The sequence below is a fragment of the Trifolium pratense genome, linkage group LG1 (genome assembly GCF_020283565.1).
Source record: "Trifolium pratense cultivar HEN17-A07 linkage group LG1, ARS_RC_1.1, whole genome shotgun sequence".
Lineage (NCBI taxonomy): Eukaryota > Viridiplantae > Streptophyta > Magnoliopsida > Fabales > Fabaceae > Trifolium > Trifolium pratense.
The window spans coordinates 10731884-10751116 of NC_060059.1; the positions used below are offsets into that span (position 1 = coordinate 10731884).

General features: G+C 34.5%; 3 protein-coding genes across 6 annotated transcripts; 2 read left to right on the forward strand and 1 right to left on the reverse strand.

The window, feature by feature from the left end:
* Positions 1–1063: 1063 nt before the first annotated feature.
* LOC123912674 (mitochondrial uncoupling protein 3) lies at positions 1064–3359 on the forward strand. Of its 2 annotated transcripts, XM_045963336.1 has the most exons (4): positions 1064–1260; positions 2019–2504; positions 2687–2834; positions 2976–3359. In XM_045963336.1, exons 2-4 carry the CDS (start codon positions 2130–2132, stop codon positions 3227–3229), a joined length of 777 nt encoding a protein of 258 aa, XP_045819292.1. In that variant the 5' UTR covers positions 1064–1260; positions 2019–2129; the 3' UTR covers positions 3230–3359. The 2 variants fall into 2 exon arrangements, with proteins under 2 accessions (XP_045819292.1, XP_045819215.1); XM_045963259.1 differs by having other exon boundaries at positions 2687–3359.
* Positions 3360–3646: 287 nt separating this feature from the next.
* On the reverse strand, positions 3647–11902 carry LOC123912411 (putative E3 ubiquitin-protein ligase LIN). Of its 2 annotated transcripts, none has more exons than XM_045963220.1 (17): positions 11468–11902; positions 10001–10941; positions 9784–9847; positions 9298–9669; positions 8994–9079; positions 7472–8752; positions 6921–7065; positions 6571–6828; positions 6173–6482; positions 5928–6052; positions 5721–5840; positions 5511–5636; positions 5027–5149; positions 4833–4943; positions 4497–4640; positions 4152–4400; positions 3647–4060 (listed from the first exon to the last, which is right to left on the reverse strand). In XM_045963220.1, the coding sequence occupies exons 2-17, from the start codon at positions 10939–10941 to the stop codon at positions 4043–4045; spliced, it is 4473 nt and encodes a 1490-aa protein (XP_045819176.1). In that variant the 5' UTR covers positions 11468–11902; the 3' UTR covers positions 3647–4042. The 2 variants fall into 2 exon arrangements, with proteins under 2 accessions (XP_045819176.1, XP_045819185.1); XM_045963229.1 differs by having other exon boundaries at positions 11195–11893.
* A 1381-nt stretch (positions 11903–13283) lies between these two features.
* LOC123912830 (WD repeat-containing protein WRAP73) lies at positions 13284–18774 on the forward strand. 2 transcript variants are annotated; one of them, XM_045963507.1, is made up of 7 exons: positions 13284–13413; positions 13492–13609; positions 14655–15143; positions 16697–16918; positions 16997–17069; positions 17224–17331; positions 18079–18774. In XM_045963507.1, the coding sequence occupies exons 2-7, from the start codon at positions 13493–13495 to the stop codon at positions 18444–18446; spliced, it is 1377 nt and encodes a 458-aa protein (XP_045819463.1). In that variant the 5' UTR covers positions 13284–13413; position 13492; the 3' UTR covers positions 18447–18774. The 2 variants fall into 2 exon arrangements, with proteins under 2 accessions (XP_045819463.1, XP_045819391.1); XM_045963435.1 differs by having other exon boundaries at positions 13307–13609; positions 16697–17069.
* Positions 18775–19233: the final 459 nt, after the last annotated feature.

Sequence of the window (19233 nt, forward strand, 5' to 3'; positions counted from 1 at the left end):
CAAAGAGCACCCGTAATTTGCTAAGTACAATCGGATATTAATTTGTTTCACGAAAAAGTGAGAGTTCTATCAAATTTTTCATCGGAGTACCACTTCATTTTACTGTTAGATTAAATTATCCTACATGATCAAATAATTCATCACCGGTGGAAATCCAACTCCAATTTCTTTCTCTCTTAGTATTAGGACATGTGTCACACATGTGATCGAGTTGTCGCTACAAACAATTCATCATCAATCTAACTTCAATTTCTTTGACAAATATTTAGTTTTGAGAACTTTAGACTCTAGTGAGAAGAGAGAAAAAGTTTGTAACGAGCTTTCACTTTTGCTTATCTAACATTGATAAATTGAAGCCTTCAAGATCTTGTAATTTAAGTAGTCTGTTATTTTTTTTTAACCCCTATTTTATCTCAAATCAACCAATTAATACCACGACCTCCGTTTTTCTTCTGGCCCCCAATAAAAAGTTCATCATGCATTCACTCACCTCACCAAGGACAGTGGGAAGAAGAAAAACACCATACAATAAGAGAGATCGGTTGTGCACAATTACTTTGATAAATATCTCTTTCCCATCTCTAAATATCTTTTTCCTAGTACTAGAAAAAGACCTCCGAACGCAAATCATATAACAACAAAAGAACTCCAAATCTTTCGAATCCACACTACAATCATAGTCGATTGGATAAAGTATATAACGATTCATCCGGTTAGATTAATTATTTACATTTATTAATTATATTATAAAAATAAATAATTCCTAAAATTGAAACCAAAGTTTTTAACATTTTTTCTTCTAATTTCATGATTTTTTCTTATTCAATATCATCATAATATATATCGCATATCACACCGATCGTTAATAAATCCAGTGGTAATTGACGTTAGACTTGATAAAGATAATCACGATTCGATGATCGCGACTACATCGAAAGAGAACTGAAATCACATGATGTCAAAATTGACACTGAACCAGATTAAACAATTCACCATTTGTTTTTGACAGCTACAATTCACCATTTTTAACTATAAAAACTAATGGAGAAACAAAAACTGAATTATAATATCAATTAACTAAAGTTTTTTCTACGCAAAAACGAGTTTGTTAAAGTATCTGTATCGGTCCTCTTCTTCCCCGTTCCCATTCCCTCCATTAATATCGGTGACTGTGAAATTTTGAGAGAACGAGTCAGTACACATAACTTGAATTGAGTCTGCCATATCCTCCTCCTCAACACCTTCAAATGACTCATTCAGGTGATTTTTAATCTAATCGTCGAACCCATCATTCATGTGTTTATACCTTGTCATTTCATTGCATCTATTCATCATTCAATCATTTCGATAAAACCCCTTACTTTCATTCTTCACATGCTTTCCAGATTTCGCTGTAGATTTAAAAAAACTGTTTTTTTATATACTTAGATGAGATACTTTTTATATACTTCGTTCATAATTAACTAACACTTCAGAATGTTATGAAAATAGATAAGACACTGCTAAATTTTCAGTAGGTATGTATTTTAGATAGGTATATGTGTTATAGACTATAGTGTATTAGGCTTGCCAGGCTAAATATATGATGAGTTAGTGTTAGCCTGCGCGTCTGTCATGGCCTGAGATCGGGTCGTGACAAAGTTGGTATCAAAGCTTTTTTTTTTATCTTGCTTTCACCATTTGTAGTTTTTTTTTTTTGGGTTTATAGACAAAATGACAAGCCATCGGAAACTCACACACACACACACACACACGCAAAGTGGAGAGACTGGAGTTCGAAGCTCGTTTAAGGCCTCCAACCTAACAATTTAGGGGGTCCAACCATTTTTACATTTTCTTATTAATAACTCAAGTAAAATTTCACTAGATAAAATATTCTCAATTGATTTTCTTTCATCATACTACCATTTTTGTCCGTAATCGAACCCTGAACCTACTTCTTAATACTTTTTTAGTGTTCAAAATAACTATTTTATATGGCGAACATTAATTTTGTTATATAAACTTGTAATGTGTAGGAATCATCATGACTCATGAGAGTGCGGAGATAGAATCTGATGACGCATAACTGTTAACAGAATTGCCCGGTGCATTTTTTTTGGTGAGTTGGGTTTTTCTTGTATGTACCCATGAAATCGAGCTATCAACAGGGTGGAGTTGACAATACTCGTACTAAGATTTTACTGTCGTCGATGTCGGCAATGGTGGCCGAGTCCACAACTTTCCCAATAGACCTGATAAAGACTAGGCTCCAACTCCATGGCGAGTCACTTTCCTCAAGTCGTCCAACCGGTGCATTTCGGATTGGTTTGGACATTATTCGGGAACAAGGTCCTTTTGGCCTTTATAAGGGTTTGTCTCCAGCAATTTTAAGACATCTATTCTACACACCTATTCGAATTGTTGGATATGAGCACCTAAGGAGTGTTATTTCGGCTGATAATGGATCGCCCTCTATCATTAGCAAGGCTGTTGTTGGTGGAATCTCTGGTAGTATGGCTCAGGTGAGAACCACATGGCTGAAGTATCTGCTGACTATTGTGATAAAATGAAATTTTACAGTGATATAATTTCCGATACATAGTAGTAACATGGAAAGTTTTTGGAGATGAACCCTTGTTTTCCTATGAAAATTTTAAAATTGCAAATTTATTTATATTTATATTATTTACAATGAGTAGTACAGGTTATAGCAAGCCCAGCTGATCTTGTCAAGGTGAGGATGCAAGCTGATAGTCGAATGATGAGCAGAGGTCTTCAACCTCGATATTCAGGGCCATTTGATGCTTTTAACAAAATCCTTCAAGCTGAAGGATTTCAAGGACTGTGGAAAGGTGTTTTTCCTAATATCCAAAGAGCCTTTTTAGTGAACATGGGGGAATTAGCCTGTTATGATCATGCTAAGCAATTTGTTATTAAAAGTAGGATAGCCGAAGATAATATTTATGCCCACACATTGGCTTCCACCATGTCAGGTCTTGCGGCAACTTCTTTAAGTTGTCCGGCCGACGTTGTCAAGACTAGAATGATGAATCAGGCAGCTAAAAAGGAAGGGAATGTCTTATACAGTAGCTCCTATGATTGCTTGGTAAAGACAGTTAGAGTTGAAGGAATAAGAGCACTATGGAAAGGATTCTTCCCCACATGGGCAAGGCTTGGTCCGTGGCAATTTGTGTTCTGGGTTTCCTATGAAAAGTTTAGAAAATTTGCTGGGCTCTCTTCTTTCTAGGATAATATTTTGAGTTATGCTGTTAAACATTCATTCAAGATAAATTCACAACTCACAGCCATAAGAGTGAGTGCACGCACTGAAATCTCTTTCTGTTGCTTGTACTATTAATTGGAAGCATATCTGTGTAGTTACATTGTCTCCAAGTGTTACCTTTTTTTAACTTTCAATTTATATTGATCTTATTTATTTTTTACTAAACTTCAGTCCTATTTTCCCTTGTAGATAATTATTAAGTCACACTGTTATGCTCTTTGTTATAGTTACTGGAAACCTAGTTTGGAGAGAGAAGGAAGTTTCCTTTTGGTTTTGGAAAAATAACCCCGGGAGGATGTTTTCGTACAGTTTGCGACAAGGGAGTCCAATGAAGACAGACCTTGAATTACTTAAAACTGGTAAATAAAAAAAGAACACAGATGGCAGAATGATCGGTTTAATTGTTAATTATATCAAAAAATAGTTTCACATTTTCATGTTACATACAATATGTGATGTTATATGTGGGTTAAATGTTTCAACTGTCTCTTTCACTATGTAGTTGAATTAACAACTATGAGATGAGATGCTTGTGCAAGTTGATGTTGATGGTGTATGATGTACCCAAACCCGCCTATAGTATAATTCAATTATATTTGCACCTGTTTCGTGCATGCCTTCAACAGAGAAGATCTTATTTGGATAATATAATTTAATGAACAATACTTTTTGACTGATGAAATCCTATAAAATGTGTAAGGAACTCAAATAGCTAAAACTTATCAGCATTCATTTACATGTGGCAAAAGGGATATTATACTCGTCCATTTATCGTGCTTAATCTAAAGCCCAAACCTGCATAAAAAGTCCGCGAGGAAGTTAAGTTACCAGAAAAGAAGTTGTTTAGTTTGTTATATCACGACTGCTATTATGACGAGTGTCTAACCTGGATCTTTCCATCAGAGGAACCAACAAAAAGCATCATGCCATCAACATCTGACACTAATGATGTAATTTTTGTTTGACCGCCTGCCATTTTGATGGAAGCGACTCGGGTGAACTTATCTTTCAGCCAAACCTCAATGGTGCCAAATTTTGTACCAGCAAATATAAAGTCACTGGTGATGGCTGCACGATGGATGTCGAGTCCAGTTGAGAGTGATCCCACCACCATTTTGGTGGAAATTGAAAATATCTTACATCAATTTGAAGGAAAAGTTAGTCTGCAAGAAAATATGATTTATCGGTAATGACAGTAAATTTGGAACAGAACAAGAACTGACATATATACCTTTCCTGCAGTTGCATCAACAGAAGAACCACAAGCAAAGAGGAAATCATCATGAATTTGAATGGAGTGTATGGTTTGTTTTCCCAACAATTTTCTTGTACCAGTGAAGAATGAAGTTGATGTATATTTGGATAAGTCAACCTCCTGCCATCATTCAGTCCATAATTCTTAAAGCAAGATGAACAATTTCAAGAGAAGCTTTTGTATGTTTTTTCTTAAGAGTTTTATATTTTGAAAATGGAAAGAACATATGGATCTTATTGAACTCTTAAGCAATACTTGTAGTTTGTTTACTTCTGCTAGATAGAAAATGAAGCAAGGTAAAGAAATTTTTACCTGTATGCTGTAACCAGAGCAACCACAATACAGTTTGTCGCCGGCAACAGCAAGACATTTCACATATTTGTTGAAATTGATGAGCTTTGGAGTATCTAACCAATTAAAAACCTGTAAAATATCAAGTTTTATCAATTTTATCTTATGATGGAACTAGATTTCTTTTGAGTTGTTCAGCAACATATAAGACTTGCCTTAACTCCTGTTCCTTGAGTTACATAGCATGCCAATTCAGCATTGGCTGCTAGCTCATACACTGCCTCCTTAACGTCATAAACATCTATACATTTAATCCCTTCAGGTTTAATCATCCAAACCTGTACATAAGAATTATTACTCAATGGAGCCTATTAAGTACTATGATTAAGCTCTAGACGATCAACAAAAGATGCAGGTAAGTTCAGATATCAAGTACTATTGTTTATTTTCTTCAAAAAAAAAATGCACAGCATTTTCTATGTTAATTGTTATGCATATGCATTTCTATTGCCTTCAATTATTATAGAGTACATGACAAACAATAAGAATGCACAGCATTTTCTATGTTAATTGTTATGCATATCGATTTCTATTTGCTTATTCTAGTAAATTTCATTAAACATTATTAGTTATGGAAAACAAAGTACGGCCAACCAAATATTTGACCAATTTTTTCTGTGACATAGCATGATGGGTTACCCGGATTGTTTTGTCCAACGAAGAACTGTATAGTTTATCAACAGAAGAGCAAAGCGATGTGACAGCTTTTTTGTGCTCACGAGTTTCTTGAATTACTCGTGGTATTCTCTTCCTTGCGTCCCATACCTAGGAGGAAGTCATACTGTTAGAAAAAACAGCTAGATACAGACAGACAAAACCACACTGTTTATGTTTGTTAGGATACTCTACCTTGATAGTTCCATCAGCATGTCCACTTAAGACCTGACCATTGTGGTAAAGCAAAGAAAGCACTTCTCCATTTGAGCTCAAATCTAACTCTACTACTTCTTTACAACTCCACAACTCTGTCTACAGAATAGAGAATAAAAATAGTTACTTTTTTAAACATATATATCATATGAAATGAACTATATCCCAAATCACTACTCCACTCACCACATCAACAGAATTTAAGTTTAGTAAGGCTTTCAATATATCAGCTGCAACTGTTGAATATTTCTTCAGCTTCCTCAAGATTCTATAGATGCTTTTAGCATATACTCTAAGTGCTTCATGAGCAGCTGAAACATCACAGTTTTATCTTTAGTGTACTCCTTTGTATGAGTATTTTTTTTTTACTCAACTTCTTTGTATAATAAACACGCAGATAACGTTTACGAGACTAATATAAAAAAACCTACTTTGATCACTAATGAAAGACTTCAAAGCTAGGGTAGCCAGGATCTTTTCCTCTAGGTTCTTGGATGATTGGAGGACATTTATAAGTGCCTCGAGCAGGGATTTCCGAGCAATATCCCTTACACCAGTATCAGGTAGAGTAAAGAGCATGTGTGTGAGCCATGTGGCAAGAACAAGGCAAGATTTTGCCATCTTTAAGGAGTTACTCTTTAGGCATTCTTCCAAAGCTTGAAATATTGATCCGTTTTCGTGATTGCAAAGTACAGAAGCTACCCTTTTCTGCCAAGATTTCATGGCATTTTTCTCATCCTCCTGTGTAATAAAGTTTGTATTAGTATCATGAGAAATCAATTATCAACCAGTCCAAAAATAACAATCATAATGCCACTTATCCTCGAACCATTGTTTCCATCAAATCATTGTCATGGTATCCCAATTGCTCGGCCTTCATTAAAACATTGTAAGGCTGATCAAATCCTGCAACTTTCAGCAACCAAGCTTCAGTATACGACTTTCCTGAGGAAGTGACGTGTCCGATAAGAAATAGTAAAGCATCTAAAGCCTTCATTTGATTATTTGAGAAGTCCTTTTGCCAAAGTGCTTCTATCAGTGTCTCTACAGCTTCTTCCCTGTAAATGCTCATCTTTCGCGGCTCAACCTGAAGATTTGACAAGAACAAAAAAAATATTGAGGCAACATGAGATCATAAGTTGTATATTAAGAACAATAAACTTATCTAACAAGACTAACCAAAAGATCTAGCTGAATAAGAAGACTGGAAACAGCAATTTGATGTTCCATTGGAGCCATCTGAAGATATACAAGAAATGTATGCATTGTACTGAATGCTCCTTCATCTTTGATTATCTGTAATATCTGATTGCTGAACGTCCTTCTGTAACATCATAAAAACAAAATAGTAAAATCGGTGTTGAACAGGAGCGGCTCAACAGTACATTTTTTCGCAAAGCATATCTTCATTCATGGTTTAGTAAAGGTAACTTGCCTTCAGTTAAAATGTGGCGAGTATTTAACAGGAAAACATTTAGGTATGCCTATTGCTGATTAATATGAAAAATCTGTGCTTTTCCCATCTAATACCAGTTATTGTTGGTGAAAACATCGTATCTGTGTTGCTTTAGTTTCTCCAGTTTAGTGTAAACATAACGGTGATACTTCTTAAATGAATAATAATATGGTTTCTATCGAAACATTGAACAAGATGAAAACAGTAACATATGAATGAATGTTTCATTTAAGTAAATAGTTGACAAAGGAAAATTTTGCTTATCGTAAGGTACCTATTCAATCGGACCAGTTCTGAGAGAAACTCCACACAGATTCCTCTCACACTATCATTTCCAGCATGAAATAATTCAAGAATAGGCGACAATTCAATTCTATTTGCTATTGAGATCTTGCAACTTTTTTCAGCTTGCATACAACACAAAAGTATGGAAATGACAGACCTCCTCCCTTCCATTCTGTCCAAATACTTCACTATGGCTGGAATTCCATTTGCCGAGATAACACTTGAAGCATTGACAGACCTGTTATATTCATCCCCTCCCATTAAAATTTGCTCAAGAATTGCTATGGAAGCATCTCCGGGGTCTATAGATAACTGAAAACCATCTATATCCTCATTTTTGTTTTGGATTACTTGGATAAGAGAGGGTATAAGTTCATGTTCTGAAAGCTGGGCAAAAACTGGCCGTAGTTGGTAAATAAGAAGTGCAGCCTCAAACAAACCATTCTTAAGTAGAGTAGCCAAGCAATCGAAATCAGAATCTACACTATTAAGTGTTTCTCCAACTCTTTCATCAGCCAAAATTAGTTCGGAAAGAATATATATCGATCTTCTCAGAACTTCTCTATTCAGAGAAGCTGAGAGAATTTCTACTAAACCACTTATGACAGTTGGTTTTGATAAATAAGATTGAATATGAGGATCAGTCTTTGAGTCCTTCCACAATCTTGCTATTTCCAATACAGCTTCTTCACAGTCCTGCAAGTTTTCTGATGTACATAGACTTGTGATGTAAGGTGTCAAGGAATTTATAATCGTTTCAACTGCAGCTTGAGATAATACACTAGTTGGAGATGCACCGACAGCAACCCTCACAAATCTATTGTTCCGTTGTCTAATATAATCATCTTTGTACTTCTGACTTGGTGAATCAGTTGTTCTTTGTATAGTCGAAATCATTGCGATGTCTTTTGCAGATGGAGAACATGAAGAACCCCTTGGCGTGTTAGAATTTGAAAATTCTTGAGCTAGTTCTGGATGCTGTTCTTTCCATGATACTATCAATCTCTTCAAAACATAGTTTGTTTTTGGTAAGATGTTTGCAGATAGAGGCTGCCGCGTGATTGGACATGTTGTGTTTCCTGTTCCGAGCCACTCTTGAATCGCTTTTCTTTCATAGGTCTGGCCTGTTTCAAGGGTGACAGGATCACTAAATATCTGACCTGTGATTGGACAAACAAAATCTTTGGGTGGTTTTGATCCAATAGTCAGTTTCCCTAATTTTGGAAATGAAGTAGAGCTTTGATATCCATCCTCACTTTCACAATGGGAACTGCAAGCCCAAAAGAGCAAAGAAAGTTGAGCATTAGTAAGGAAACAATAAGAGCATCCTATTATTAGAAAGTTGAGCTCTGATACTATCTTAGAATTGAGAGTTGGGTCTAACTCAACCCTACAAAACCGACTTGTCATTTGACGATTGTCCCTACTTTATAAACTCATATTCAGGCAATCTCGAAACCGATGTGAGACTCTTAACCGAATGCATCATAAATAAAAGATGCGGTAATTACCTGTCATTCAGCCCCAGACTATTCTCATTGTCTTGATTCACACTAGCTGTTTGACTATCATTTTTCCTCTTAATATTATTCAAGACCTATATCCCAAATAACTGTTACATAGTTGAACTTCAAAAATAGTAACTACACCTAACAACCATAAAAAGGTTATGAGTAATAAATACTCCATCTGGACTTAAATATAAGCAAAACAGCATATATCAGGTGCACGTTTGGAGCACATGTACTTTTTTGCTTATATTTAAGTCCGGAGTTGTAATAAATAATAGAATTTTGTAGGTCTTATATGACATACCATCGCTTCTTCTTCATCACCGTTGAAAATATGATCAGAGCTTGTGTCAGGAGATGATGATAGAGAATGATCAGAAATAGTTGATCCCTTAAAACGATTAGATAGTAACCGCAAAAACTTTGATTCTTTTTTCCTATGGATTCGAGGATTTGGAGATGAATGCTTTCGAGCAGCTCTTGGGGATTCCATAGGAGAGATGTTAGGAGATTGCATTTGATCCTTCTGGTTTGATCGATATACTTTTGGTTCAACATCCTCATCCTTGATATTTGTCTTCAAGTCGGGTGAGAAAATATTGATTTTATCAGAATCCACAGACGCGTCATAATGCTCAGAATCTGAATCATCTTCAATCTCTTCAATTATGCTCTCCTGCATAAGGTGATTTATCATAAGTCCTGTATAAATATGCTCTACTCTACAACTAACTCGATTTATCGAAAGATATACTATTAGCAACAAACATATAGACAACTTTCTATTTACCTTAGCACCCCACATGGATGATTTCTCCCCCTTTGAATGGTTGGAATTTGAAGTTAAATTCTCTCTGTTGAAATTCAGCATCGAAAAAGTACATACAAGAATTAGGAGGTTAAAATGAAATAAAGTTTATGTTAATAAGATACAAAATAGCCATGTCCCGAAGTTCATTCAAACTCACAGATTCGAAGAATTTAAAACTCGAGTGCATAACTCTAACCTGTTTGTTTCATTTAAACCGTCATTAGATCTTCTTGTTGCCATAGAAAATCCAGAGCTCTTAGGCAAAATAGGACCAAATTTTACGAAATCAGGAACAGACCGACTCAACTCATGCAAAGGAGTCATCGGAGGCTCAGCAATCGGCAACATCGGAATAACCTTCTTGCTTGAGGTAGAATCAGAGTTCATACAATCATTATAATATTTTGCATATAGCTTTGTGTTCTCATCTAAAGACTCTCCATAAAGCTGCTCAAGTTTTTGCAATTTATCTAGGTGATTCGGCCTCATAGAAAATACCAAAGACTCATTGAAAACTTTATCAAAATCAGCAGTATAAGAAAAATCAGAAGATTCAGGTATCACTTCCATCATAAGCTTATGTCTCTCCTCAGAATACCACCCTACAATTGAACTCATATGAGGAAGAAACAGGTTTTTCCATAACTCAGGCGCGAAATCAATCCTAGCGAAAAATGGATCAACAATAAACATCTCAAGAGCATGAAAAATACAACTCTGAATATTGTTCCTCAATTTCCATAAATATGATAAATTTAAATGTGCCCAAGCTGATAAATATGAATTTGGCACTCCAGCAGTTTTTTGCTTAGGGTTCAACATTGCACACACTTGCAACATTTTCTCTGCATAATCTAATCTTGCAAGTTTAGTTTCCATATTATAGGTATTAATAGCTTCTTCAAGAGCTTCAATACCCCAATCTAGATTTGCCAATACTGCTTGATCCGAATATTCTACCTCGGTTTCTTTGTCACCATTTTCATCTTCAGCTGCTAACCTTTCAGCACATTGATCTTTATGTTGTGTTCTTTGTTCTTTGTTGATTAATCTATCTTGAATAAAACTATCAATAGTTGTAGTCAAGAATCTTACAATATCCTTCTGATCCATCATGAATCTGAAGTTCCCCGCCATCTATCAAGAACAATCACCAAAAAGAGCCTAATATATAACTTTTTCCAGGAATTTTGAAAAATTAACATGCAAAAAAATAAAAGAATCTAAGCTTATGTTTGGCATCATGGTGAATATGTCAGAATCACGGTGCAGAAGCTACGGAGGGTAGTTTTTGGAAAATCAAGTAGATTACCGTGATTCTGACATATCTACTGTGGTAAGGTGAAGTTAGTATTAATTAAGCATATACAATATTTCTAAGTCAAAATACCTAAATAATTTTCAGCTCAGAAAAAACTTAAAAATGGTCAAGATTTGTGTGCACTTGACATGAATCCTCCAAAAGCAGTTAAAATTGCATTAAGGAATTTTGAAGCAAACATCTATGCAATACAAGAATAATCTATTCCTATATCGAACCACCAGAGTCTAGCGCAAGTGGTTGGTGTGGAAAGTATCTGAGTGTTGTAAACCTCAGAGTACCGAGTTCGATTCCTAACCATAAAATAAACAGCAGAATAACATCTTCAAAATAGATATTAACCTTATAGCTTCTTTTCAACCACTACAACTTTCCCTCTGACCCTTCAAGAGATGCAACTGATGATGATGAGGGACATCAATCACATCATGGCAAAGCTAGGTAGCTGCAAATAGAAGATGATGGAAGTACAAAGAAAAGTACTCAAATATTCAGAAACAAACTATATAGGAATATTAATGACACTTGGATTTTTTGATCTTTGACTTAAAGTTATGATGAAAGAAAGAGACATAAATTATGAGTTTGACATGATGAATAAGCCAACACGTTTGTTACAAGAAGAAAAAATCAGGGAAGGATTCAAGAGAAAAAAAACTATGTAATATACAAAGTTGAAAATTGCTATGGCCGGCATGTATGTATGACAGAAGCAAAACTTAGGCTAAGGCACATATTGTTAATTATTTCATTTTATTATTATATTATGCAAAGGTTACATGTAGCTGTATTTAATTATATTATATGCTTAAGTCATTTTGGAAATGATTGGTTGGATATTGCATTGACAAAAAACAAACAACCGTTGGCTTTTCGGTTTGGACTGTTACTATGCATGCTTCAAAGGAGTGAAAGATGTGATCACAAATTTTCTTATTTGCTATATTTAAGAAAATATTAAATCAATCCACCAACCCAAAATTTTCAAGAAATTAATTCCTAACATGCTTTCGGCGGCATATATAGCTTCACTATTTTTATTTTTATTTTTATTTTACAAGTATAGGAGTATATAGCTTCACTCCTAAAAACTATTAAGTGATTAGTATAATATTAAGATAGTTTTAATTAATTGATACAAATTTTGTTGAAAATTTCCGATAGATAGTTGGTCCAGTGGTGATTAACACTGAATTTGGTAGGGATCACCACGGTTCAATTCTCCGCAACTGCGATCAAAAGGAAGCTGAAACTACTTAATGTCAGAACTGATCCCCGAACCAGATTAGGTGTTGTGGATCGGATACTGATGGTGAAAACAATAAAATAAATAAAGATGTTGAAAATTATTTTAAAATAATTTATGAAAAGTTCATATTCAAAGTTTTTTTTTTCTTTTCTGTTTTTATGAATTTAAAGAATTTTCAATGGTCTAACTAAATTGGGAAAAAAAAAACTCCTTTTTGTAGGCCCCTATCATACTATGATTTTAACGACTTTTATTTTCTTTGGTATAACATTTAGCAATTTTCAACTCCAATAATAAAAAAAAAAAAACTCCAATAATACAACAACTCTTTACGAAATTGAACTTCAGTTTACGATTTCTATAAATGTAATTGAAAAATATATTTTAATGTTGAAAATTGACTATTTATTTTATGTACGAACTGCTCTTATATGTGGATGTAAATTTACTTGACATCTCCAATCTGATTATTATACAATCAGCTAATAAAACAATTACATGTAATAATATACATGTAATGTTTATTTTAGAATTATAAATTCTCTCTCTACGTGAGTATAAATAAGTTAATAAAAACATTACATGTAATAATATACAGGATCGAGATTCGAACGCCGGTACATTCGTTTATTCACATTAAAAAAAAAGTCATGCTAAACAGTGTTTCCGAGCACTAGTTAAGCATACTAAAAAAATGACAAAATTAACGATGAGAGATATAACTTTTAATATCTTTAAGACATTGAAGGCACAATTTACGAATAAAATTTCCATTTTGACTTAACCAGTACCCGAGGACACTATTTAATATTTTCCAAAATAAAATTAAGCACTAAGTATACCAAAAAAACAAAAATAAAATCCTCTAAAATTTGAAATTAAACACAATCTAAATGTGTATCCAAATTTAATTAGGAAGATTTAACGGTCCCATTGGAATTTGGAAGAATTTGAAAATGTTTGTTTGTTGTATGAAAAGAATGAAACAAAAAGGTTCCACCATTCCAGATCTACTCTCTGTCTCTTCTTGAATTGAACCACCACGTTCTGCCCCATCACGAGTGTGGACGGTGGTGGTGGTTACTATTATCTTTTGAAACTTGAATTGAATTGAATTGATGGAGTTCACTGAATCTTACAAGCAAACTGGTCCTTCTTCTTTCTCTCCCAATGCTCGTTTCTTAGCCGTCGCCGTCGATTATCGCCTCGTCATTCGTGACACCTTCTCTTTTAAGGTTAGTTATTAAGCTCCCTTTCAGATTATTTCATCAATTTTTCCGCTGTGCGTGCAAATGTGCTTTTCATTTCTCCAAATTACGTTTTTTGAGACACTTTTAGGTTACCCAATTTCTGATTACTGTTACATTTTCAGTTTTTTGAGATGTTCAGAATCATATCAATGAATCCCTTTTTCCTCACTAATTCATTTTATACACACATTTTAGTATTTTATTTAGGGAAACAAAGTTTGATAATTAGATTTGCAAAAAATTAAAATGCTTTGATTATTTCTATATATGTAACAAGTAATGAAATTCAATTTTTGATTGAGAACTCAACCAGATACTAGCTAAGTAGGTAGCTATATTGTAAAATGTGAAAATTGAAACCAATGTTTCAGGATTTTTGTATTTGTAAGATGTAACAGAGTTTATAGTGGCCACATGAAGCCGGATAATGTTGTAAACAGGAAATTTAAGTGAAGATAGATAGTCTCGGAAAATTCGGGCTTAGGAATGGTGACACTAAAATCCATTGGAAATAGATTGATTTGAGGCAATAATTTCTGAGGTTGTGAACCATTTATTGTTATGATTCACACTCCTCAAATCCGAAATCCAAAACAGAATGAATGGTCAGCAGTTCTGAATACTGGGCAAAGCTTTGTTGGGATATAAAGCGTGTTTGTTGAAATTTAAATATACCAACTTAGAACACTTATAGCATGTCATTTTCCCTTTCGGTTTATGTATTGCTAAATTTTCAGACGTCTAAAACCGTGACCTGCTCAGTTAATTGTTAATTTAATTCTTCAGTGTTTCTCATTTTCTTTCTATGTGTCAACATATACAATTGTATTTGTGGGCGTGTATGACATTTTTTCTTGACCTGAACACTTCACATAAAAGAATACAAGAATGTATTTTGAACTTAAGTCTCTAGGTTTTAACGTGCTAGATGTGAATTATATACTTTGGTTTGTGCACATATTCCATCTGAGTGATTCCAAATATCTGCTTCTAGTTTGCGGTTTTGAATCATTCTTTCTGGCTTATGCAGGTTGTGCAATTGTTTTCATGCTTGGACAAGATTAGCTATATTGAATGGGCCCGTGATTCTGAGTACATTCTTTGTGGTCTCTATAAAAAGCCAATGATACAGGCTTGGTCACTGACCCAGCCAGAGTGGACATGCAAGATAGATGAAGGTCCTGCCGGTATTGCATATGCTAGATGGAGCCCAGATAGCCGTCACATACTTACCACATCAGATTTTCAGTTGCGTTTAACAGTTTGGTCATTGGTAAACACAGCTTGTGTGCATTTGCAGCTTCCAAAGCATGCTTCCAAGGGTGTTTCCTTCACAAGAGATGGAAAATTTGCAGCGATTTGTACAAGGCGTGATTGCAAGGACTATATAAATTTGTTATCTTGTCACACATGGGAAATAATGGGCATGTTTGCTGTTGATACTCTAGACTTGGCTGATGTCGAATGGTCACCTGATGATAGTTCTATAGTGATATGGGATTCACCACTTGATTACAAGGTAACTGCCACCTTTTTGTTTTTCTTTCGTAGCCCTCTTTACTTGTGAGATTTAGTAAAAAGAGTTGTGATTCAAAATATTCAACAAATTTAAGTAGTATGTTAATTTAAGGAAAAAAATTGACAATTCAAACTGGCTATGGAATGGATAAAAATATCATACCATCGTTTGGACATTTTATGATGGAACAAAAGAATGCTTTCATTCCATTGTTTGGGAAGTGGGCGAAATGGTAAAAGCTATACCTATATCATTGCTTTTATACAAAGTAAATTAATCTTATATTCCATTCATGGAATATATTCCCCTCAGGTCCATTCTATCCTATTTTAAGCAATTCAAATATTGGCAACTTGTGTCATTTTGTTGTGCTTCTTTTCATTCCTTCCAACAATCCAAACAAAACCTAAGAAAAATACAATTGTCATGCATACTATATTGTGAAACAAACACTATCTACCCTGTACCTCACTACCTAAAGCCTGTATCTGGTCAGTGTCTAATTACATTGTTGTTTCCTTACTTCATGATTGGATAAGGTAATTGCAACTTACCATGTCACACTATTTAAAACATTAGGGGGATCATCTTAAGCCACCATATCAAAATCAAAATAACCTTTAATCAAATTCAAATCACCTCTAAAGAAAATGTTAGCATCCAATCCTAAATGCAAGAACAATGACTAATCGTGTGATAACAGTGTTATTGAGTGCATATGGTGGACAACTGCGGGAGGGCAAATATTTTAAGCTCTCATTTCCACCATAAAATGCCGTGGCATCGAGGTTGGCAAAAATTCCGCCATTGCAATCCATGGCTGCTATTTGATAACAATGAATGATCGACATGGGGAAAAAATCTGAAATTACATAAATTGCTTTTGTTTCTTAACTGAAAGAGGAGATACAACTCAGTGGTTGAAATTGTGATTTTTTTTTTTTTTGTGTCACGGTGGATTATTCCACTTTGATACCAGAGAGAAGAGAATATTTTGAAGAGGCAAATAGAGAGATGGAGATAGTATAGGAAATAGGAATGTCATGGGTGGATTATTTACAATGTGTTTTAAGTATTAACAGCTCATAGTCCACTAATCTATTGTCATCCGTCTCTCCAATCAAACTCTGAAATCACATTAAACTGATTACTGATATATTCGTAATAGTTTTCTAGACCCTTAACAATCGTATAAAGCTTAAGCTTTTCTGACGTGGCCTGCATTTGGTTGTGGTAAGTTCTGCCAGGCAAGTTTCTAGACAGGGGAAGGAAAGAGGATAAGTCGATAGACAGGGGTAAGGAAGGAAGTTTAAATATATAATGTGTTCACTAATCTATTCTATAGACAGAATCGCATGCATTATAGAGAAAATTTCATGTATGGCATCACATATATCAAATTATTCAACATGTCATGCATGTGTTCTGTATGTCTACTTTGTGTTGTTTATAGCCTTTTTGTTTTTTTTGTTTTTAATAGACTGCTGGTCATGCTATAAAGTTAATGTTAGCAAGTAATGCTAAAAACCTAGTCATTTTTGTTTGATACTTAGGTTCTAATCTATTCTCCAGACGGAAGGTGTCTTTTCAAGTATCAAGCATATGAAAGCGGATTAGGAGTTAAAAGTGTGTCGTGGTCTCCCTGTGGTCAGTATCTGGCAGTGGGCAGTTATGACCAGATGCTGCGAGTCCTGCATCATTTAACTTGGAAGACATTTGCAGAGTTTATGCACCCATATGCAGTCCGTGGTCCTTGTTATGCCGCTGTTTTCAAAGTATTCCTTTTTGACACTTTTATTGTTGATGGTGTTGCAGTGTATGAAACTTTATTCACCATGCCCTTGAAATTGCAGGAAGTAGATGAGCCTCTGCAACTTGATATGTCAGAACTATGTTTGAGTGATGATTTTTCTCAAGGGAATGATGGTAAGCATAATTGATGTGGGTTTTTTTTTTTTTTTTTTTTTTACAACTACGCTGTTTTGTTGACTTGTCTTGGCAGTAAAAAGTTTCACATGTATAACTGGTTTATAATTTTCCAGTACAATCCTTATTTTCTTATTTTTCTTTCTCTAACCAGATTCTCCAGAACGACCCTTTAGAGTTAGGTATGAAGTTATGGAAGTTCCAATCAATTTACCATTTCAGAAGCCTCCTGCCGAGAAACCTAACCCCAAACAAGGAATCGGTAAGCTGTGCTTCCTCTAATGTTTTAATACTTCAAATTATGTCTTTCCTTGTTACATAATGTAATGTAGTGATCACATAGAAGCAAAGGCCAGGGTTCTTAATTCCATTATTTGCACGGTAAATACGAAGAAATTGTTTTCTGGTGTATTTGATTTTTGCGTTGAGTGAATATGAGCACAAATAGAACCACGAAAAAATAGACAAATATAGTAGTATGAAGTAGTGATTCCCTTCCTGAGGACCAGAGCATATCTGGATGCAAACGATTTTCAATTCAAGTGACTGGTAATACTGATACGACCTTTCATGTTTTAGTGGATACCTTATAATCTCCAACGGTATTGTTAATATCACATCAGTTTCTCTCTTTCCTCTTTTCCACCTTGAGGACCTAACATGGTTTCAACTCTCAAGGCAGTGCCATCAATTATGAAATGTAAATTCACTGGCGGTTTCTAATTTTCCCTTTTCTGGGATTTTAACATCAGAGTCTCTATCCATAACTTTCAATTGCAAGTTACTGTCCTTGGATTGACTCTTTAGTTCTTCGGATTCTTTAACAATGATGCCTTGGTTTCTGCAATATCACTTTGATGGTTATGTGTTTTGTACCATATCAGTTTCTTTTCAACTATCTAGACAGACAAAATCATTCTGTTGCCTCTGGACTTGCTCAATTCCTTCTTTCGCTAGCTTTGCATGATGGTTCTTGGACCGTGTATGACCGAACTCATTTTTGTTGCAGGCTTTTCGTCATGGAGCAATGATAGCCAATACATATGTACTCGCAACGACAGTATGCCTACAGTACTTTGGGTATGGAATATTCGACAACTTGAGCTGACTGCAATCTTAGTGCAAAAGGACCCTATCAGAGTGGCAGCTTGGGACCCAACATGCACTCGCCTTGTTTTTTGCACCGGAAGTACACACTTGTACATGTGGACTCCATCGGGTGCCTTTTGTGTTCATGTACCTCTACCACAATTTTCGATTATAGACCTGAAATGGAATTCTGATGGCAGTTGTCTACTTCTTAAGGATAAGGACACATTCTGTTGTGCTGCTGTACCCTTATTACCAGAATCTAGTGAATACAGCTCAGATGAATGATGCTTACATGGGACTAAAAACTTTTATGGTAAATATGGGCAAGCTATCTTTATCTTTGTCTCTGCATCTGGTAGATAAGTGTATCTGAGGTTTAAGATATTATAAAAACCTGCAGATGTAAATTCAAATTCCATGACAGTCTCTCTTGTTGGGTAGGATATGCTGATGAATACATTTTCCATAGGGGAAATAGAGCAATGCTATGTTGCGGGGAGTTTCTCTTGGTGAAACCTTTTGTCATGCATTTGGAAAAATTCAAAAGGCTGTCTCAGCCACCTTGTTGTATGAGCATGTATTATACTAGGGTAATTTTATCTTATTTGTAACATTTGAGGTTTTTTTTATTTTATATTTTATTTTATGTCCTTTATGTATTATAACGCCCACATATAAACCCCTTTTCTCATTTTTATTAAAAAAATAAGATGGTTTAATTTTTTAAAATATATTTTTATTGAAAAATAAAGAAATCCAAAAAAAATATTAACATTTTCATCATCTTCCTTGAATTTCATCAAGTTCTTTGAATAAAAAAAAATGTCTATTCAAATATACCTATCTATTTTATGTTTCACCTGAATCTTCTAACCACAAAAATTAAAATCTCCAAATTCTCAATAAATCCTAAAAATCCTAGATTTAAAAATAATTTAAAAATAATGATTAATCATGTCTCTAAATTCATGGATAATTGCTTCAAAAAAAAAAAATTCATGGATAATAAGTTGGTTGTTTAATGATTTTTTTACATTTAAACAATTACTATAGGACAACTTAAATGTTGAAA